The sequence below is a fragment of the Equus asinus genome, chromosome 9 (assembly GCF_041296235.1).
Source record: "Equus asinus isolate D_3611 breed Donkey chromosome 9, EquAss-T2T_v2, whole genome shotgun sequence".
NCBI classification, from domain to species: Eukaryota; Metazoa; Chordata; class Mammalia; order Perissodactyla; family Equidae; genus Equus; species Equus asinus.
Window position 1 is genome coordinate 59,739,906 of NC_091798.1, and position 23,150 is coordinate 59,763,055.

General features: G+C 36.6%; 1 protein-coding gene across 5 annotated transcripts in view; it reads right to left on the reverse strand.

Moving 5' to 3' along the window:
* The window catches only part of LVRN (laeverin), an 81,585-nt gene that overhangs the window by 26,095 nt on the left and 32,340 nt on the right, over window positions 1–23,150 (reverse strand). For 4 of the 5 annotated variants that reach the window (XM_070517556.1, XM_070517555.1, XM_070517557.1 and 1 more), the window contains exons 5-12: window positions 11,667–11,828; window positions 9,830–9,972; window positions 4,059–4,202; window positions 3,460–3,525; window positions 3,305–3,370; window positions 2,718–2,890; window positions 1,021–1,097; window positions 529–668 (exon numbers count right to left, since the gene is read on the reverse strand). In XM_070517556.1, coding sequence (XP_070373657.1) covers window positions 529–668; window positions 1,021–1,097; window positions 2,718–2,890; window positions 3,305–3,370; window positions 3,460–3,525; window positions 4,059–4,202; window positions 9,830–9,972; window positions 11,667–11,828 — 971 coding nt within the window. The remainder of the gene's footprint in view (window positions 1–528; window positions 669–1,020; window positions 1,098–2,717; window positions 2,891–3,304; window positions 3,371–3,459; window positions 3,526–4,058; window positions 4,203–9,829; window positions 9,973–11,666; window positions 11,829–23,150) is intronic. The other variant, XM_014841706.3, reaches the window with a different exon arrangement.

The following is a 23,150-nucleotide window of genomic DNA, read 5'->3' on the forward strand; positions in this document are numbered from 1 at the left end:
TTTAAAATTTAAAGTGATATTGGATTATTATTGATATTTTATTAATTAAATTCTCTGCTATGAGGGAGAGTGAGAATTTCTAAAATCTCTATTCTAGCATACACTGCACATCCATTATGAGCTTAGAAATTTTAAGTATATGCTTACCTACATTGTCTTATTACATACATAAGAAAAATATGATATTATTCCCATTTTTAAAATGAAGAAATAGAAGTAAAATATTTAAGTAACTTGCAGAAGATCACAAAACTAATGGTTAATTTGTATTCTGATTTTTACTTAGAAAGGTAAAATCGTTGTGGGAAGGCAAGATTAATGTTCAAAAACATAATACATTCAACGAAAATCTTCCCTTTCTAAGAAAAATTTAAAAATCCAGTACATCTTGGGGTGAGAGGCAGCAATGGGGGTGGCGTCTCTCCTCATCCACTATAAACCACCAGGTTTATGAAAGTTCAACCTCTGAAAGGCTGGACAGCACATTATCAATGGTATTTAATAAAAGGTATAAAAAATTAACCCTACCTTAGGATCTTTTTCAAGCTGTTGATTTAATTTCTTCCAGCCTAATTTATCATAGTTAACTCTATAATATCCAGTCATATTCAAATTCAAAATCACCCAGTCATGCTCAGAATCCGAAACTTGCATTTCAGGAAACACTTCTACAAAGGAACATGTGAAAAGTTTGAAATGGTGTATTTTTAAAATATTCAATACACGTTTATACTATATCCTCTTAATTCTAAATAATAAACCCAAGAAAACAAAAAGTAAATGAATTCTAAAATATATACCAATCTTACCATATAATTATTTTTTTCACACATAATGGCTTTTGATTTATAACTTTAAAGCTCAATGTTGAACAAGAATGATATAATATTTTAGTTTTAAACAAGATAGCTTTTCAAAAGGTAGACATTTCAAGATTTTACTCTCTTCCTATATATATATATATATATAAAACTATATTCATATAGATATGCGAAGATATTTTTGAAATTTGTTACTTACTGCTGCTATTATCTAGCCAGACTAAAGACTGTGTAGTTCCATTTTTTATCCAAAGAATAGGTACAATCCATGTGTCACTTATCGAAAAAAAATTAAAAATTCAGTTAATTTTCACACATAAGAATATAAACTCTGAGCCAATATTCAATGAGGTGATAAAACAACCGGACTCAAATCCTTTGGTCTCTCCCTCTGGAAGTGCAGGACTTGCTCTTAGGATTATTCACTGTCATTTTCACAAGCCAGCTTTGCTTTGGCTACTTGTTTACTCTCTCTTCTTATGTCTTACAGATTTACTTCCTCTTATAACTTAAAGCAGCTCTTAAGACTATCTTGTATCTGAAGCTTTAAAGACCTATTCATATTAATTCATATTCATATTCATATTCATATTAAATTTTAGCCAACTAAGCTTAGTCCAGGGTCATTCCAATGCGGCAGACAGATCCAAACCCATCTGTGCCAAGAAAGGGGAAGAGGAATTTAAGAAGAAAAAGCCTCAAACATTTCATAATGCTTTTCCACCTCACGTTTTCTCCCCATCTGAAAAGTGTTCAGTGCAAATCATCCAGATTATTCGCATTCTTCCCACGTTGGTGGATGTGACCCAGATGAAGTAGCTGACCAAAGGGAGGGCTTCGTCATCTGAAGAGACACGCTATTTGGAGTCTCAGCAATAGCTCCAGTCTTGCTCAAATGTCTGCTCCAATCTTGCTCACGGGTCTAGTTTTTGCTCTGTGTTTATCTGATAGCTAAGGCACACTTCTCAAAAGTCACAGAATGTCATAGTGACAAGAAACATCCAGGTCTCCTGTTCCTCTCCCCGGGGGTTTTAAAGAAAGAGTAGGAGGACCAGAAGATTTTGGTGGTGGTATTTGAAAATTAATTCCTCATTTGTGCTGATACTATAATGAGATGTGAGGATTAAAAACAGCTGAAAATTATTTAACAAGTTAAGAAAGAGAAGAGGAGGGGAGAAAGAGATGCATGCTAAACCACTTTATACTCATTATTTCCTTTCATTTTTACAACAATCCCCTGGGACACATGTTATTACATTTACTTCATAGATAAGGCAACTGAAACTCAGAGGTTTAAATAAGGCTTTCCTAAGGTTTGAATTTTGGTGAAGTTAGTATTTAAACCCAGGTCTAACAGAATCTCAAGGCTCTAATTCTAATATAAGTATGGCTACAAATACACACATATGTTCATGTGCAGACACGCACAGAACTATTCCCCAAGGATGCAGTTACCATTCAGTTCTGTTTCTAAGGAAGAGAAGACAACCTTGCAAGAGGATCACCTTTTCTCTAAACTGACATGAGGCCATCCATGGCTCTATCCGATTGCTTCTCACCCAGAATCCTGAGTAATTCATTACCTCTGTCTGAAGGACAAAAAGGAATACATAACACCCAAAGCTTTGGTTGCTAGTGCTACCCTAAATCCCAGGGGAGGGGCATTGCCTTGACTTCACAAATGCAGGTCTCTGGCCTTGCTCAGGACATCAGGGGCTCTACCTCATCCCGGCACCCCAGTAACAGCCAGCCTGCAGCACTAAGTCATCATCCCGGAGTCACTCTGCAGAAAGGTGTGTAGCCAGCAGGGGTTATGCTCCTCGTCCACAGGCTGGTTTCCATTTGATCAGAGCTCAGTCTCAAGGAAGGTGAACACAGAGGAGCAAATCTACCTACTTGTGGGTTAGAAGAGTCTGATTTTTAACCTTTCCAAGATAAAATGGCTCCTGTTTCATGACGCCAGTAGATACATTTAAGGTGATAACTGGAAAACCACTCTGGTGCGTCCAACTGTCCATTATGCTTTTCACTGTTGCTGGCAAAAGAATTTTACCCTGGTCATCTATGGCCTGTTTAAAAAAATCATCACAAAAGCAGTTATTTATCATCAAAATCTTTCAAGGTAGCAATCTCCTAAAAAAACCCACATAGCTATTCTATTCCTCATTTATATAGCAACTTCCAGTGGGTGATAGTCTAGGCCAAATTCAGAACTCTGTTCAACTCTCCATATGAATGGTTCCTTAGCTCATTCATTCATTCACTGAACACATATTTATGGTTCTAACATGTGCAGGCTCTGTTCTGGGCACTGGGAATACTGTGGTGAAGACTAAAGAAACAACCTCTGACCTAAGGGAGTTTCACAAACAAGGCAAAATTGCTTTCCTGTGGCATCGCCATACATGCCTGGCCTCCTGATTTTGTCGTACTATATAACACAAAACAACTCAGGAAAATGCGTCAGGAAGTAGGACAATTACCATTTGAAAATGCCTCCATAGATCATCTTGCTCAGCATTTGAGAAAGAAAATATCTTCAAATAGGACTGAAAAATAGAAAAGTTAAGGTTAAAATAAATAACATGCCAAAGCAATTTATGTTTACTGTCCTCCAGTAACGATTTTGTAAACTCACCTTAAGTGCGCTGATAAACAGACTCTCACTCAGGAAACTAGAAAGCATGCGGGCCATAGACGCTCCCTAAGACATAAAAAGCTGTCCATTATTTGAACAAAATTCGATATGTAAATACTGACATAGTCCATTTTGCTATGCAATATTTTGGGCTGTGCTCCTGATTGTATTATGCACTTTAGTCGAATGTTGGTGTTATCCCAAAGTATGCTAATAAAATAGTAGACTGTCACTAATCAGTAGATAAAAGGTGAGCCAATGTCCTACATATAGAGAGTTCAGAGTACACAAATTTTTTTAAATTGAATTACACGGCAAGAAAAATTTCCACCAAACAGACGTGTTTGCCTTCAAAGTAGCAAGCTGTCTAAGGCTATTTATAATGGTGGATGGTACTGAGCACCTAATATGGGCTTGACTAATATTTATTAGATAAAAATCAATTTAATCACATTTTCTGAAATCCATCTACTGAAAAAAATTAAAGTTATCTGTATCAAAAGTTGTACAGTAGCATATGAGTCTATGACCCTTACAATCCATTTTATGCAACTTTCTTCAAGAGTGCAGAATAAAAGGAAAGATTTAAGTGATTTTACCTTGTTGTAAGTAAATAAGTCAAAAATCTCATTTATTTCACCCGTTTCTGTGAAATTTTCCGCCTTCATGGATACAGCTCTAAATACCAGGGCGTGATCTTCTTTGAGGACACCATATAAAATGTTAGTAAAAAAGACCTCATTCTAAAAGGAAAAGATTGAGCCACCATTAACTGCTGAGGTGTCACAGAAACACAAAATTCAATGTTCCTAAAATAACTTTCAATAACTGACATTGAAGAGGGGAAAAACAGTAATTGAGAAGGGCTCTGTGAGCTGCAATATGCCAAATAAGTCAAGATTCCTTGAATAACAAAAGTCTAGGATACTTTCCTTCCCATTTGGTATCCTTTTTAACTCAATTTTTAAAAAATCAATTACAAAAGTTAATGTGGTTTCCAAGAGAGCTATTTACATTTCCCCTAAGGAGGTCCCTGACCACCCAGACAGGGCCCTCCAAGAAATAGCATCTCAAGACAGTTTTAATCCTCCAGAATTTCATTAGTAACCCTTTAAAATTGATCAATGTCTCTTATATGGGCATGTATGAAGCAAAAGCATGCCAGATTTACAAATTCACAAGGATGCTGATAAAATAATTTGTAACTGGAAATAAATCCACAGACTGGATACTACAGTTTATAGTTCATGGATTAAGAGAAGGCAATTGATTATATTTTGATGAGAAGTACAGGACTCTCCAAAAGACTGTCTCTCTCAGACACACAACAAGGGCCCTTTCTTTCTGAAGAAATGCTGGAAGGAAAACCAAAGGATAGCCAAGAGGTGTGTGGGATGGGAGTCAAAGAAAGGGCAGTGGAGAAGCTTCAGGGACAGCTCATTCATACTCTGCAGAGTTGGGCGAGCCCCTGATAATCCACATGAAGCCTCAACTCCCTAGTGATTCTCTCTGGGGTCCCCAAGTGACTCTCTCAACCCTCAACAGTGTCAGGTAAACTTTCAAATTCTCCCCAGCTTCCATTTGCCAATGTTCCAATCAACCTTCTCCTATGAGCACATTATGTTTAGATTTATTATTGCCATTGATTAGGCTACTATCAAACTCTGCTCTTCCAAAAATGAGAACGTCTGTCATCTAGAGCAATGCATGTTAAACTTTAATGTGAATAAGGATTGCCTGGTGATTTTGTCAAAGTCATATTCTAATTCATTTGGTCTGGGTTGGGGCTTATATTCCTAATAAACTGCCACATGATGCTGATGTTGCTAGTTCAAGAATCACAATTTGAGTAGCAAGGATTTAGAGGAGACATCTGCATAAGTCTGATCTTCTTAAGTATGGCCTTTACTAGTTTAATACTCAAGAGTTCTTGGTAGTGTCTCACTTTTGACCCATGTGTCATATAAGCACCATGAAGAAAATAGAGAAAATACCCCCTACAATAATGACCATTAGAATGTTAGTACAGTTCTTTCCAATCTTTTTTCCTATGCATTTATTTATTTCTCACAGTTGTAAAAACTTTTTATCCTGTGGAGGGGATAGAATTTGCCACCCCAAAATGTGTCTCTTTGGCTTGATTATTTTTAAGAACAAAAGACTCAAAAAAAAAAGAACAAAAAATCTTTGACCTTCCACCTAACCGTTTCAAAGAATTTAAAATAGAAGGCCTGTCTCAGGAAGGAGCTATCATCACAGATGACTCTAGATGTGGTAGCCAGAAAGGCACTTAGCAAGGCCATGGCCCAGCAAACATTTGTTTACCAAACACTTGCTTTTCCATCTCCACGTGAATGGCCTTCCTCTTCTTTGAAGTCTCAAACCACTACCCCCAACACCCTCCCTTGTCTTTAGCTACAGATGGTATTTAAGGTGGTGATTTCAGCCATTTTGGTGAACTACTCAGTTTTCCTGAGTTTCTTCCATGTATACATGTTATTAAATTTGTTTGATTTTCTCCTGTTATTCCGTCTCATGTCAATTTAATTCTTAGGTCAGCCAGAAGAATCTAGAGGGTAGAGGAAGAGTTCTTCCTCCTCTACACCTGCTCATTTACTAATTATAGCATTCACTTAAAAATTTTGCTATCTCATCTTCTTAACTATTCTTAATAATGGCTGTTGCATTATAAATGAAACACATATAAATTGGAAGGAAATAAACAAAAACTTAATAGTGATTACACAAGATGGCCAAATCAAAGATGATCTTCTTCTTTTCAAAGTACAGCAGATGTAACTTTTGCAAAAGTAAAACATTAACATAAATAAATGCATAGCTGCATAATACCCCATCAGGTCAGTGGACCATAATTGACTTTATCATTTCCCTATTAGTTAGGCATTTAAGTTGCTTCCAGTTATTTGCTATTATAAACAATGTTTTAATGAACATTTTTGTACACATAGCCTTTTCCATATTTTGTGGGGTTTTTGCCCCTAGAATGGATTGTCTGTCTCTCTTCTACCTGCCTGGAATAAGATTTTACATAACCTTCTCGGTATTATCGAATCACACAAGGTAATCGTGATGAACGAGGCAAACACTTCTTCCTCAACATCCGTGAGGTCTTTCTACTCTGGGCTTCACATAAGGTGATGCTTGTCCCAGGCTGTTGCTGTTCTGCCAGAGAGAAACACAACTTAAAGTGATGTTAGCTTTTCTAAAATAACTTATCTAGTCACTGCATTTAGTGATTGGATAAAGTGAGACTGTGCACTCACCATCCCTTTCTTCCTGCAAGCTGTGAGATCTCCCAGAGAACAAGACTGATTTCTGTTAAATCGATTATTATCCTAAGAAATACAACTGTATTTATTATAATAAATTTGTGTGGAATGTCACTGTGGTTAAAAGCACAGGCTTTGGACTCAAGTTGCCTGAGTCTGAATCCTACCTGAAGCCTCTTAGGGGTTGTGTGACTCATAAAAGGCAACGAAATTTATCTTTCTGAAACTCAGTTTCACCATCTGAAAATGGGGGAAGGAACACTGTCTTCACTGGATTATTATCAGGACTAAATTAATTTACATAAAATTCTTAGCACAGTGCCTGGCAAATAGGACATGCTCCATAAGGGCTAACCACGACTGTGATTACCTCTTTCTCTCCCACCCCACTTTCCCTCCCAGCGCTCTCACTCCTTACTCCTCCTCTTGCTCCTCCTCCTTCTTCTTCTGAGGGTTGAATCAGATAATGTCTATAATACTCTATAAGCACACAGCGAGTGCTTAGTAAATGGTAGTTGTCACAATGATATCTAGTGGATACTCCATAATCTGTTGAATGACTGCACGAAACTTATTTTACAGATGAGGAACTAAAGCTCAGACGTGTGCAACTGCTTGCCTCCACTTAAAATGATCATAAAAACAGAACAAGATCTGACTGGCTGCAAGGTCCATATGTGCCCTTCCCTTCCCCCAACTCTGCTGCTTCCCTGGACCAGGCAGAAGAAGAGAGATAGAGAAGACTCAGTGAGTGGCAATGTCAGAGCTGGAGCTTCAGAGACCAAAAAACCAATTGGTTCTTAATATTCTGAATTCTTGACCATGACCCATTCATTTCATGTTTTAATGACTTTCAGCTGAAAATTAGACCAAGAAATAGAAAAAATAGAATTCTGTTTCTGCGTATGGTTCTTTGATTCCCTAGTTCAAAGGAAGCCAAAGTTCTTGATCTCTCAAAGATCAATGAAACAGGTCTCAAGCTTTTAAAACAGAAAGCTTGGGGCACTTTTTCTAAGGTGCCAGGATCCGATACTCTTCTGGCAAGGGTTATATTCACTTAGCTCTACAAGTGATTGAGAAATGTAGACACAGAAAAGAGTGAGTAAGAAACCAATGATAAAAAGAAATAACTAAATGGTACAAAAAAGGGCTAATCTTACCGTTTTAGTTTCAAAAATACCAATAATATGTTTTCACCAAGTTTTCCCAGATGTGATAATATCTTAGCCATTTTAGTTGCACTGAGAGGTAATTGATTAACGTTAACAATATATTCTATTCAATTAAGAACATAGAGGGGACTCTAATTGTTTTATGCGAATGGAAATTTTTCCTAATTGACTCTAAGCACAAAGTTAATTTGGGATACAACCAAATGCATTCAAAATCAGTTATAGAAGACACCAACCATGTGTAGATTCTATTTCATAAAAAAGAGGTATAAACAATTCTGTAAGTACAGAGTATATGGAAAGGACTTTTGAAGACAACTAAGATTTACTGTATGTATATAAAGTTTATATATATGAAAAGAGTCATATAATGAACACACACACACTCCCCATTAGCTCCTTGAGAACAATTACATTGCCAGGTGTTTTCTCTGTAGAGCACAGTGGTTAAAGGCATGGGCTTTGCAGACAGAAAAACCTGGAATTGAATCTCATCTCTGATGTTTAATAACTGTGAGACCTTAAAAAACTTAATGCTTCTATGCCTCAGTTTCTCAACTATAAAATGGAAAAAATAACAACTATGCTCATATGATTGTTTTGAGGATTGAGTAAGATGATGTATGTATAGAACTCATACCACCTGGCACTTAAGACCTAAATATACAGTGAATGGTAAATTGTTGTTACCAATACAGTACAACTGTTGTTATCATCATCGTGATCCTCATCATCAGACTAGACCCAGACAATGTGGTTATAATCACAGTTCTGACTCCATCAAGCAAATGACCTTGGGAAAGTCACTTAACCCGTCAATACTTCATTCCCATGATCTATATAACAATGTCCAATCCAGGGGAGGAAGAGCAGAGGCACTGCAGAGCAGCTGGACGGCGGAGTGATGGGCGTTTGATAGGATGTCTGCAAAGGGTAGGGTGGGCGGCATGAAACTGGGGCATTAAAAGGCTGCTACATGAGTGCTTCCCAGAAACTGATTTCATAAACAGATGGGAAAACATTTTTTTTTAAAGTTTCTGTGGGGCCAAGACAAATATCATCTCTCTCCTATCACCATCCTTTCATAAAAGAAGGGAAATTTTACTACCAATATAATAGAAAGAACATAATCTTAGAATCTCCTTCAAAGTGAATAAATTTGGCCTGTAAGGAATATCTGGCTAGTGGAAATCAGCATTTCAAATATCAATACTCTCTTTGAACGGGTGAGTGTAGGGAGAAGAGGAGGCGGCCAAGAATCGAGCCCTAGAAACACTTGGGAGGGGAGACGAGGCAGGGGCCAGAAAACAGCACCAGGCAGAGCAGTCCGGAGCAAGAGAGATGATGGGAGATAGGAACTTCAGAGGGGAGAACATAATGTCAGCTATAATATGCATATAATATCAGCTCTATTTTATAAAATATAATATACAATACTTATATAATATAGCATACTACTTATCATTAAAGTCATAGACTACTGATTTTAACTGCTTTAAAATTTAGTTTAGATAGGAATAAGTTAAAATAATCTAAAATCTAACAATAGGGAAAGATAATATACACATACCTTATAAGGTGATATAATAAAACATTAGGTTCTTAAAAAATCTTAAAAATCTTGTTTTCAAAAATCATTTAATGATTTATGGAAATGCTTTTGATATAATATGAAGTAGAAAAGATGTTACATATTTCTGCATAAGTCCCACTTTTATGAATATTTACAATAAGTAAAAGCATGGCAAAAGAAAGCACTTCAAAAGATAACACTGATCATCTCTGGGATTAGAGATAATTTAATATTCCATGCATTTTTTTTCTGTATTATATATTTTCAACAATGAATATGCATTACTTTTATAATTAGGAGAAAAAATTATAAATAAATTTAACAGACATACTTACTCTTGGGAATTTAGGATTGAAGTGGTTAATTATTTCAAACTCAAAATAAGATGCAAAACCCTCATTGAGCCAGAGGTCGTTCCACCAAGCCATGGTAACCATGTTTCCAAACCACTTTTGGAGATGGGAAGAAAAAGAGCTCCCTTAAATTTAAGTAATATTTACTGTAATTGCATGTTAAATAAATGTGAGGTGAAAGACATCATTAAACTTTATTTGCCATCAATAATAAAACTTGAAAAGAAGACGCCAAAAAGCATGTTGCTGTTTTAACATGAAGAGATATCAGTGATGCATTTCTCTGAAGTAATTACTTCCCAGCCAATGATTGAGAGTAATTTTTGTTTTAAAACTGTGATGTTCAAAAATAAGGTAAGCTAAAGCAGCATTTCTTAAACTGTCCACTTCGCCCAAAATTTATGTTAAATTAAAAAAGCAGAAGTCTTGAATGTTTGTTTAACACCTACTAATTATAGCATCTTATACACTAAACAGACTACGTCAGGATTTCGCTGTACGAAGTTATGATGTTTTAAGAACATGATTTGATGTCCATTATGCACAAATCACTCAAATAATCATATGTTCTGCTAAGTGGTCCAGCTATAATTATTTTCTATTTGAGCTTAACAGAGAGAAAGTGTCAAATGGATGATGAATTGAATCAGGAAAGAAAAACACAATAATTTCCAAAACCAACAAATCCACATCCTGGTATTTAACCAAATTCTTATAACAACTGTGCTGTACTAACAGCACTTATATTCCAAATGACATGTTACTTAGGCTTTAACAAAAAATGACACTTTGGGTGACTGCTCAAAACTTGTGAAAGTGTGTGTTGACTGTGTAATAGGGTGTTATTCAATCCCAATAAATCACTCTTTCCCAAAACTTCTTACGGACCCACACAAGAAGAAGATCACTTCACAGTTTGGAGATTTCTTTCTTGACAAACTTGTATTAATGGAGTGGAGGTCAAAATACAGATGTGAGAATCTCCATCAAATCAAAAAACTTAACTTCTGAAGTCACAACATGAAAGCATACAGATCTAATGAACTGAATTCTTCTTTACAGCGCCTTTTGGGATGCAGCTCAAGGATTAATTACTGCTCATCTCACTGACACTAATATTGCCTACATCCTTTTAACCTCTCTCCAAAAAGAACAAAAAAAATCCAAGTTTATCACAATCTTGACGAAGTGTGGATATCTTTCAGTGACATTTTACAATATCCCTTATCTTTTTTTTCTTTTGAAGATTGGTCCTGGGCTAACAACTGTTGCCAATCTTTTTCTTCTTCTTCTTCTTCTACCCAAAGTCCCCCAGTACATAGCTGTATCTTCTAGTGGTAGGTCCTTCTAGTTCTGCTATGTGGGATGCTGCCCCAGCATGGCCTGATGCAAGGTGCTAGGTTCGCACCCAGGATGGGAACTGGTGAAACCCTGGGCTGCCGAAGCAGGAGCATGTGAACTTAACCACTCGGCCATGTGTCAACCCCACAATATCCCTTATCTTAAGATGGAATGAAAACAAATCATCAAAGCTCTGCTTGGCTTACGTTTTCTTAAGAGGACTTTGTGGAGAAAAGTTAATCTTTGGATGTAAATACCTGACCCTCGAATGGACTGCAAGTTCTCATCACTATGATCCAAACCCAATAGCTCAAATCCACCGAGGATTTGATTACACACATCCTTCCTTGTTTTTACTCACTGCCCCACTTTTTGAATAAGTTTTAAAAATTTGGTATACCGCAGCATTTTTTGTTTTTGCTATTTTTGGTAGAGCAGCTGGAGAATATCTCCATGTAAATAAGAGAAAACATTTTACCACATGCCTGATGTCCGATCTCATGGGAGACAATGGAGGAGATGACAGTCTTCTTTTCTGTTAGCTGATCCTCTGGTTGCAGCAACAATAACGACTCATCGAACATCAGTAGTCCCCAATTTTCCATTGCACGTTTGTCAAAAGTAGGCAATGCAATTATATCTAAGTGGATTTAAATGGAGGGAAAAATGAAATCATCTCTTCTGAAAAATTTGAGACTTCCAGATATAAATTTCTCAAAATGAAATCATAAAATTACTAAAAGAAAATGCAAGTGACTGTTAATAGCCTGAAGGGAGAGAAGGCTTTAAAGACTGGTATCAAAGACAGAAGCCAGAAAATAAATTATTTTGACTATATAAAAATCAAATACTTTTGATAAAAGACGTATATACAAAATATACGAAGAACTCTTAAAACTCAACAATAAGAAAATAAACAACTCTACAAAATTGGCAAAAGATCTAAATAGATAATTCACTAAAGAAGGCATACAAATGGCAAATAAGCATATGATATGAAAAGATGCTCAATATCATATGTCATTAGGAAATTGCAAATTAAAACAATAAGATACCACTCCACATCCAAAATTCAAAACACAACACCAAATGCTGGAAACGATGTGGAACAACAGGAACTCTCATTCACTGCTGGTGGGAATGCAAAATCGTATAGCTACCACTTTGGAAGAGACTGTGGCAGTTTCTTATAAAGTTAAACACAGGTTGACCATATAGTCTAGCAGCTGAGCTCTTAGGTATTTACTCAAATGAATTGAAAACTTATGTCCACACAAAAGCCTGCAGACAAATGTTTATAGCATCTTTATTTATAATTGCCCCAAATGGGAAGCAATCAAGATGTCCTTCAATAGGTGAATGGATAAACAAGTCATGGTATATCCATACAATAGAGTATTACTCAGTGATAAGAAGAAATGAGCTATCAAGCTATGAAAGGCCATGGAGAAACCTTAAATGTATATTACTAAGTGAAAGAAGCCAGTCTAGAAAAGCTACACACAGTATGATTCCAACTATATATCATTATGGAAAAGGCAAAACTACAGAGATAATAAAAAGATAAGTGGTTTTCAGGGACTTGGGAGAAAGCAGGAGAATGAATAGGTGGAGCACAGGGGACTTTTATGGGAGTGAAACTATTCTGTGTGATCCTGAAATGTTGGATACATGTATTATACATTTGTCAAAACTCATAAAACTGTACCATACAAAGAGTGAACCCTAATGTAAACTTTGGACTTTAGTTAGTAATAATGTATCAATATTGGTTCATTAATTGTAACAAATGTACCATACTAATGCAAGATGTTAACAATAGCAGAAACTGGAGGGAGGGGAGGAGTGGGGGCAGGGAGAGAAGGTATATGGGAACTCTACACTTTCTGCCAATTTTTCTGTAAAGCTAAAACTGCTCTAAAAAATAAAGTCTATTTAAAATTAAATATTTTAGTTCATCAAAAGACATCACAAACAACTTTGAAAGGCAAAGCACAAACTGGGAAAAATATTTGCAGCATCTATCGCAACTAGACAATATTTTTTCAGTATTTAAAGAACTCTGGCAAATCAAAAAGAAAAAACAAAAATGTGAGAAATTCACTAAATAATTCAAACAGTCAAAACGCATTTAAAATGTTCAACTTCAGGGAATGCTGGGAAGATGGTGGCATAGGACTCTGAACTCACCTCCTCCCACGAACACAACAAATCTACAACTACCTGTGGAACAATTATCTCTGAGAGAGAACTGGAAACTGGATAAAAAGAGCCCCGACAACAGGGAACAACACTGACAGAGGTAGAAGAGGCAGAAACATCATCTGCTGAGGGAAAAACCACATTCAAGCCATGGTGCTTCATAGCTAGGAACAATCTTAAGATGTTAAACTTTTCCTGCAGAAGCAGAGGATCTGAGAGGGAGAGCTATGCCTTTGAATTCAGCACGACCAAGATGAGTGCCTTAATACCTGGCTTTGCTGGCTATTAAAACCAATGGGGAATGCTCCCAGAAAAGCTACTGAACAAAAGAGAAAGAAAAGTCTGCTCTTAAGCAAAGGGCCCCAACACAGATTCGCCCGTTCTGGATATCAACACAAAATCACCAGAAAGAAAGGCACATAGTCCTTTGGTAGGAGAGACTCACCTGATAAGCTCTGAGTACATCTCAGAGAGGTAGAAGGTGGCTGGGCTCACCTCCCCAGGGAGGAGACACTGGCAACAGCCATTATTCTGACCTAGTACATGAGTGCTGACACAGATGCTGGCAGACACCATTGGATTTCTTCCTCTGGCCTGTTAGCCCAGAGTTTTTCCCTGCCCACCAATTTAATCCAGCTCAGCCAGGGTAGGCAGCCTGCCCTACGGACTGGTCCCACCCACCAGCAAGCCTGCAGGGAATTTGTTGGCCTGTGTAGGTGGAGGGTGTGGGACATTTACAGCAGGGCTGGAAGGTCTGCCTTGGTGGGACAGGGCATGCACATCAGACAGGAGTGTGTTGGTGGGGTGTGTGGACCTGTGAGCAGTGGGGTGGATCAGCTGCAACAGACTTGTGCCACTGGCCATCTGAAATAGCCTTATAGGGGATCTGCCTCACCTTCCAATACCAGAAACAATTGTGTGCTGTCAAGCTTGGGGCAGGACCCACAAAGCTACAATCCTGAGACAGCTGACAACAGCCTTGCAGGCCAGAGGCTTACAGTAATTGTGAGCTCCTAAGCCTAGCAACCAGCCACCCTGGGGGCCTACTCACTTAACAGGAAAACAGCAGCAGGTATGTGCTATTAGACCTTGTAGCCAGCCATGCTGGGGCTCCCCCTGCCCAATAAAATGACTAAAGTGACTGTAGCAGCCACATGTGGCTGAGTCTTACAACCAGCTGGCCAGGGGGCCCAGTCTAGCCTAACCCATGTGCCTGCAGCAAGAACAACCCTGCCACAACAGAAGGGCACACGTAGCCCACACAAGGGACACTCTTGGAACATTTGGAACTGGTGATGAGAAGGAAGCACACTGCTAGGCCCCATAAGGCATCCCTTACATAAGGCCACATCTCCTAGATTGGGAGACATAGCTGATCTAACTCATACACAGATAAAAGCACAGAGAAGGAGGCAAAATGAAGAGACAAAGGAATATGTTCCAAGTAAGGGAACAGGACACATTCTCAGAAAAAGAACTAAACGAAAAAGAGATAAACAATCTACCTGATAAAGAGTACAAACTAACAGTCATAAGGATGCTCACTGATCTTGGGAGAAGAAAAGATGAACACAGTGAGAAATTCAACAAAGAATTGGAAAATATAAAAAAACAACCAATCAGAACTGAAGAATATAATAATGGAAATGAAAAATTAACCAGAGGGAATCAACAGCAGAATAGATGACGCAGAAGAATGGATCAGTGAGCTAGACAAAAGAGTAGAGGAAATCACCCAAAGTGAACAGAAAAAAGAAAAAATAATTAAAAAGAACACGGACAGTCTAAGGTAACTCTGGGACAACATCAAGCACACTAACATCCATATTACAGGTGTCTCAGAAGGAGAAGAGAGAGACAAAAGGGCAGAGAACCTGTTTGAAGAAATAATAGCTGAAAACTTTCCTAACCTAAGTAAAAGAACAGACATCCAGGTATAAGAAGCACAGAGAGCATCAAACAAGATGAATCCAAAGAGGCCTACATCAAGACACGTTATAATTAAAATGTCAAGAATTAAAGATAAAGAGAGAATCCTAAAAGCTATAAGAGAAATGCAACATGTGACATACAAAGGAAACCCCATAAGGCTATCAGCTGACTTCTCAGCAGAAAACTTACAGGCTAGAAAGGAGTGGCCCAATATGGCACGATATATTCAAAATGCTGAAAGAAAAAAAACCCTAAAGCCAAGTACACTCTACCTGGCAAGGTTATCATTCAAAATGGAAGGAGAGATAAAGAGTTTCCCAGACAAGTACAAATTAAAGGAGTTTATCATCAATAAATAAGCCTTACAAGAAATGTTAAAGGGACTTAAGTGGAAAAGAAAAGACCACACATAGAAATATGAAAATTAGCAAAGAAAAAAATCACTAGAAAAGCAAATATACAGTAAAGGTAACAGATCAACCACTTACAAGCCAATATGAAGCCAAAAGACAAAAGTACTAAAAATATCTACCTCCAAGATGAGAAGTTAAAGGACACACACACACACACACACACAAAGAGGTTAAATGTGATATCAAAAGCATAAAATGTGGGAGGAGTGGAGTAAAAGTGTAGGGCTTTTAGTAAGAAGTCAAACTTAAGAGATCATCAACTTAATAGAGATTGCTATTTATGTAGGTTATTATATATAAACCTCATGGAAATCACAAACCAGAAACTTGTTATAAATGCACAAAAAATTAAGAGAAAAGAATCCAAACATAATACTAAAGAAAAATATCAAATCACAAAGGAAGAGAGCAAGAGAAGAAAAGATCAGAGAAGAACTACTAAAACATCCAGAAAAAAGTAACAAAATGGCAATAAGTACATATTTATCAATAGCTACTTTAAATGTCAATGAATTAAATGCTCCAATCAAAAGACATTGGGTGGCTGAATGGATAAGAAAGCAAGACCCATATATATGTGGCACATAAAAGACACACTTCAAACCTAAAAACACTCACAAACTGAAAGTGAAGGGATGGAAAAAGATACTCCATGCAAGTGGCAATGAAAAGAAAGCTGGGGTAGCAATATTTGTATCAGACAAAATAGACCTTAAAACAAAAACTGCATCAAGAGACAAAGAAGGGCATTGCATAACGATAAAGGGAACAGTCCAACAAGAGGACATAACACTTGTAAATATCTGTGCACCCAGCACAGGAGCTTCTAAATATACAAAGCAATTATTAACAGACATAAAAGGAGAAATAGCAAGTAACACAATAATAGTAGGGAACTTTAACACTCCACTTACATCAATGGATAGATCATCCATAAGGAAGATCAATAAGGAAACATTGGCCTTAAATGGCGCATTAGACTAGATGGACTTAGTGGATATATACAGAACATTCCGTCCAAAAACTACAAAATATATATTCCTTTCAAAAGTACATGGAACATTCTCCAGGATAGATCACATATTGGGCCATAAAACAAGTCTCAATAAATTTAAGAAGATTAAATTAATACCAAACATCTTTTCTAACCACAACAGTATGAAACTAGAAATCAACTACAAGAAGAAAACTGGAAAAATTACAAATATGTAGAGATTAAACAAAATGCTACTGAACAACAATTGGGTCAATGAAGAAATCAAAGGAGAAATCAAAAAGTACTTGGTGACAAATGAAAATGAAAATACATCATGCCAAAATTTATGGGATATAGTACAAGCAGTACTGAGAGAAGTTCATAGCAATACAGGCTTACCTCAAAAGCAAGAAAAATTTCAAATAAACAATCTAATAGTGCACCTAAAGAAACTGGAAAAAAGAACAAACAAGCCCCAAATCAGTAGAAGGAAGGAAATAATAAAAATCAGAGCAGAAAGAAATGAAATAGAGACTGAAAAAACAATAGAAAAAAAATCAATGAAACTAAGAGTTGGTTCTTTGAAAAGATAAACAAAATTGACAAACCTTTAACTAGACTCACCAAGAAAAAAGAGGGAAGGCTCAAATAAACAAAATCAGAAATGAAAGAGGAGAAATTATAATGGATACCTCAGAAATATAAAGGATTATAAGAGAATACTATGAAAAGCTATTTGCCAACAAATTGGATAATCAAGAAGAAACGGATAAATTCTTAGAATCATACAACCTTCAAAAACTGAATCAAAAAGAAATTTGAGGGGCTGGCCTGGTGGCATGGTGGTTAAGTTCAGCACTCTGCTTTGGCAGCCCAGAGTTCACAGGTTTGGATACTGGGCATGGACCCAGCACCACTTATCAAGCCATGCTGTGGCAGCATCCCACATACAAAATAGAGGAAGATTGGCATAGATGTTAGCTCAGCGACAATGTTCCTCAAGCAAAAAGAGGAAGATTGGCAACAGATGTCAGCTCAGGGTCAATCTTCCTCACAGGAAAAAAGAAATTTGAGATAGAGAAGAGAAGAAAATTTGAGTAGATCAATCACCAGGAAAGAGATTGAAACAGTAATCAAAAACCTTCCCCTAAACAAAGTCCAAGACCAGATGGCTTCCTAAGTGAATTCTATCATTCAAAGACTTAATACCTATCCTTCTCAAACTCTTTCGAAGACTTCAAGAGGAGGGGAAGCTTCCTAACTCAATCTACAAAGCCAACATTATCCTGATTTTCAAACCAGACTAGAACAACACACACACAAAAAATTACAGGCCAATATCACTGATGAATATAGATGCAAAAATCCTCAACAAGATACTAGCAAATAGAACACAACAATACATTAAAAATATCATACACCATGATCAAGTAAGATTTATTCCAGGGATGCAGGGATGGTTCAACATCTGCAAATCAATCAACATGATACACCACATCAATAAAATGAAGAATAAAAATCACATGATCATCTCAACAGTTGTGGAGAAAACATTCAACAAGATACAGCATCCATTTATGATAAAAACTCTGAATAAAATGGGTATGGAAGGAAAGTAACTCAACATAATAAAGGCCATATATGACAAATTCACAGCTAATATCATGCTCACTGGTGAAAACCTGAAAACTGTCCCTTTAAGAACAGGAACCAGACAAGGATGCTCACTTTCGCCACACATTTACAATAGCACTAGAAATCCTAGCCAGAGCAATCAGGCAAGAAAAAGAAATAAAAGGGATCCAAATTGGAAAGGAAGAAGTAAAATTGTCATTATTTGTGGATGACATGTTTTTATATATACAAAATCCTAAAGAATCCACTAAAACACTATTAGAAATAATAAGTGAATACAGTAAAGTTGCAGGATACAAAATCAACATACAAAAGTCAGTTGTGTTTCTATACACTAACAATGAAATGTCAGAAAGAGAAATTAAGAATACAATTCCATTTACAATTGCAACAAAAAGAGTAAAATACCCAGGAGTAAATTTAACCAAAGAAGTGTACACTGAAAACTATAAAACATTGCTGAAAGAAATAAAAGACACAAAGAAATGGAAAGATATTCTGTGCTCATGGATTGGAAGAATTAATGTAGTTAAAATCTCCACACTTCCTAAAGCCATCTACAGATTCAATGTAATCTCTATCAAAGTTCCAATGACAGTTTTCACAGAAATAGGACAAACGATCCTAAAATTTATATGGAACAATGAAAGAGCCCAAATAGCCAAAGAAATCCTAAGAAAAAAGAACAAAGCTGGAGGTATCATACTCCATTAGTTCAAAATATACTACAAACCTATAGTAATCAAGACAGCACAGAAACAGACACACAGATCAATAGAACAGAATAGAGAGCCCAAAAATAAACCCACACATCTATGGTAATTTTCAACAAGGGAGCCAAGAATATACAATAGAGAAAGGAAACTCTCTTCAATAAATGATGCTGGGAAAACAGGACAGCCACGTGCAAAAGAGTGAAAGTAGGCCATTATCTTACACCATACCAAAAATTAACTCAAAATGGATTAAAGGTCTGAAACCGTAACACTCCTAGAAGAAAATATAGGCAGTACACTTTGATGTCAGTCTTAGCAGTATCTTTTCGAATACTGTGTCTACTCAGGCAAGAGAAACAAAAGAAAAAATAAACAAATAGGACTATGTCAGACTAAAAAGCTTTTGTACAGCAAAGGAAATCATGAACTAATGAAAAGACTTCTCCCACTAACTGGGAGAAAATATTTGCAAATCATATATCCAACAAGGGGTTAATTTCTAAAATATATAAAGAATTCATAGAGCTCAACAACAAAGAACCAAACAACCTGATCAAAAAATGGGCAGAGGGGCCGGCCCCATGGCCGAGTGGTTAAGTTTGCACCCTCTGCTTCTGTGGCCCAGCGTTTCACTGGTTCAGATCCTGGGCATGGACATGGCATCACTCATTCAGCCATGCTGAGCTGGCATCCCACATAGCACAACCAGAAGGACCTGCAACTAGAATATACAAGTGTGTACTGGGGGGCTTCAGGGAGAAGAAGGAAAAAAAAGGGGAAGATTGGCAACAGAGGTTAGCTCAGGTGCTGATCTTTAAAAAAAATGGGCAGAGGATCTGAACAGACATTTTTTCCAAAGAAGGTATACAGATGGCCAGTAGGCACATGAAAAGATGTTCCATATCACTAATTATTAGGGAAATGCAAATAGGAACTACAATGGAGTATGATCTCACACCCATCAAAACGGCTAAATTAACAAGACAAGAAAAAACAAGTGTTGGAGAGGATGTGGAGAAAAGGGAACCCTTATACACTGCTGGTGGGAATGCAAACTGGTGCAACAGTATGGAGATTTCTCAAAAAATTAACAACAGAAATACCATATGATCCAGCTATCCCACTACTGGGTATTTATCCAAAGCACATGAAATCAACAATTCAAAGAGATTTATGCACCCCTATGTTCATCACAGTATTATTCACAATAGCCAAGACTTGGAAACAACCTAAGTGCTCCTCAAAGGACCAATAGATAAAGAAGATCTGGTGTGTGTGTGTGTATATATATATATATATATATACAATGTGATACTACTCAGCCATAAAAAAAGACAAAATTGTGCCATTTGTAACAACATGGATGGACCTTGAGGGTATTATGCTAAGCAAAATAAGTCAGATAGAGAAAGTCAAGAACTGTATGATTTCACTTATAAGTAGAAGATAAAAACAAAAGCAACAAAGAAACACACACATATAGAGATTAGATTGGTGGTTACCAAAAGGGAATAGGAGAGGGAGGAGGGCAAATGGGGTGACAAGGCACACGCCTATGGTGGTGGACGGTAATTAGTCTTGGGTGGTGAACATGAGGTAGTCTCCACAGAAATTGAAATATAATGATGCACACTGGAAATTTATATAATGTTATAAACCAATGTTACCACAATAAAAAAATTAATTTCCTACTCTTTGACTTTTGGAATTTGTACCCAGGCAAATAGCATGGATATTTGTAAACATTTCATTATAAGGGTTTTCTTTAGCATTTTAAAAGTAGCCCCCCCCCCCCCGTCAAAATGGTAGAATCCGTCCAAATGTTCAACCACTGAGAATTAAATATTTTGTCGAATTGATATGTAGGTATTCTATGTCTTAAAAATGGCAATAAAAAACAACATTTAGTTATCTGGATCATGTTGCTACATGCTGTTAAGCTAAAAAAATTAAAAAGCCATTCAAAGAACAATGTCAACTCTATGGTGCCATCTTTGTTAAAAAAAAAGAAGAAAATAGACAAACACAGAGAGTGGGACTAAAACAGACATTGGGACAATATACGCCAAATGTTAGCCTTGGTTATCTCTGCATAGTAGCATTTCAGGAGATTTTTCTTCTCTTTTTTTGTGCTTTTCCTTATTTTTCCACGATTTTCTGTCGTGTGATCATTTATTACCTTTATAGCTAGAAGAACAATAAACGTTTCTATGGTCTTTTGCTAATGAAAGAAATACTGTTCTTATAATCCATGCTACATTTGCCTAATGAATGTTCTACACTGTGCTATGTTCAATAATTTAAGTTGACTTTACACATGGTTGAAGTTGACAGTGTGTAGTAAAGCCTACCAGGTTACTACGTGGCCTCCACCAGTTAATGCTCTATTAACTTTGGGCGTATTTAGTTGCCTTAGCCTAAGTTTCCCATTCTTCTAGCCTTCCTTTTCCTTCACCCACACCCATCCCACCCACAAACCCACCCACTTTTCTCACAAAAAACTCCTCTGCTCTGCTCAAGACAAACACTGTTGTTCTCTGCAACCACTGAGCCTTTCTCTGCTCAAGCTGTTTGGTTTCCCAGGAAATCCTCTGCTCAATCTATGAATGCCACCAATACTTGTGGTCCAGTCTCCCCAATTCTAAGAAGTCATTTCAGACTAACCTGATAAGTATTTTTAAAAAAATTTTTTTTTGTACACTTCAGATGCACAGAATTGGAATAAACAAAATTCTTGTTTCTTGATAAACCATCATTATTGGTTCACACATGACCCAGTTTTATTTTAATGATTAACTCATTATTTTAAAATAGTATAAATACCCATAAATCTGCACTTATACTTTAGAACAGGAGTTGGCAAACTTTTCCTGTAAAGGGCCAGAGAGTAAATATTTTTGGCTTTGTGGGCTACATGTTTTCTGTTGCATCTTCAACTCTAGCATATAATATGTCACAAAATATTATTCTTCTTTTGATCTTTTTCAACTGTTGAAAAACGTAAAAACCATTCTTAGCTCATGGGCCATACAAAAATGGGCAATGGGCCGGATTTGATAGTTTGCCAACCCCTAATTTAGAATATTACTAATAACTCTTACTGTGATTTGCAGACCAGCAGCATCACTACCACCTGGAAACTTATTAGAAATGAAACTTCTGAGACCAACCGCAGACCTACTAAATCAGAAACTCAGGGGTCAGGAGCAGCAATCTGTGTTTTAACAAGCCTTCCAGGGGGTTCCAATGCATGCTAACGTTTGAGAACAGCTGACGTAGTCTTTCTCTGTGCTCCTTCTCAACTGATCCTTTAGCCTATTTTTCCAGAGTTTCACCACTAGACTACATTTTGTGTTTATCATTCCCTTGCTTATATATATTATAGATATAAAATATCTATAATATCTATAATATATACACATAATGCTTAGATATGATATTGTTTAGGTATTTTTTTAACTTAAGAAAGCATTTAATTTTCATTGCTATATACTTTTCCATTGTGTGAATGAACCACAACTTATCCATTCTCCTATCAATAACCATTTTGGTTGCTTTCATTTTGGAGCTATTGTAAAAAGTGTAGCTATGAACACTCTTGCATGTCTTCTGGTACATATGTGCTCAAATGCCTCTTGTGGATATATTTGGAAATGGAATTATTGGGTTTTAAGTTATTCTAATGATCAACATTGAAAGATAATAAATACATTTCAAAGTTGTAACAACTGATACTCCCTTTGACAATGTCACTTTCTAACACTTGGCATTTGTCAGAATGCCTACTTTTTGACAACTGAATAGGTATAAAATGGTGTCTCATTGTGGCTTTGGATATTTATTTCTCAGGTTACTTAATGAAGTTAAATATCTCAAGCGTATTAGCCACGTGTCCGCTTTTCTGTAAAATATCTATTCAGATATCCTTTATTTGTTTTATCTATTTTATTTTTCTTATTTATTTGTAGGTGTTCTTTATATATCTGGGCTACTCCAATGACCACTTCTCAATCCTCTTTCTTTTAAGACTTTTACTTAGCTGGTACGTTATCTCTTGCTTCGTAATTTCTCGCTTTTGTTTCTAACAT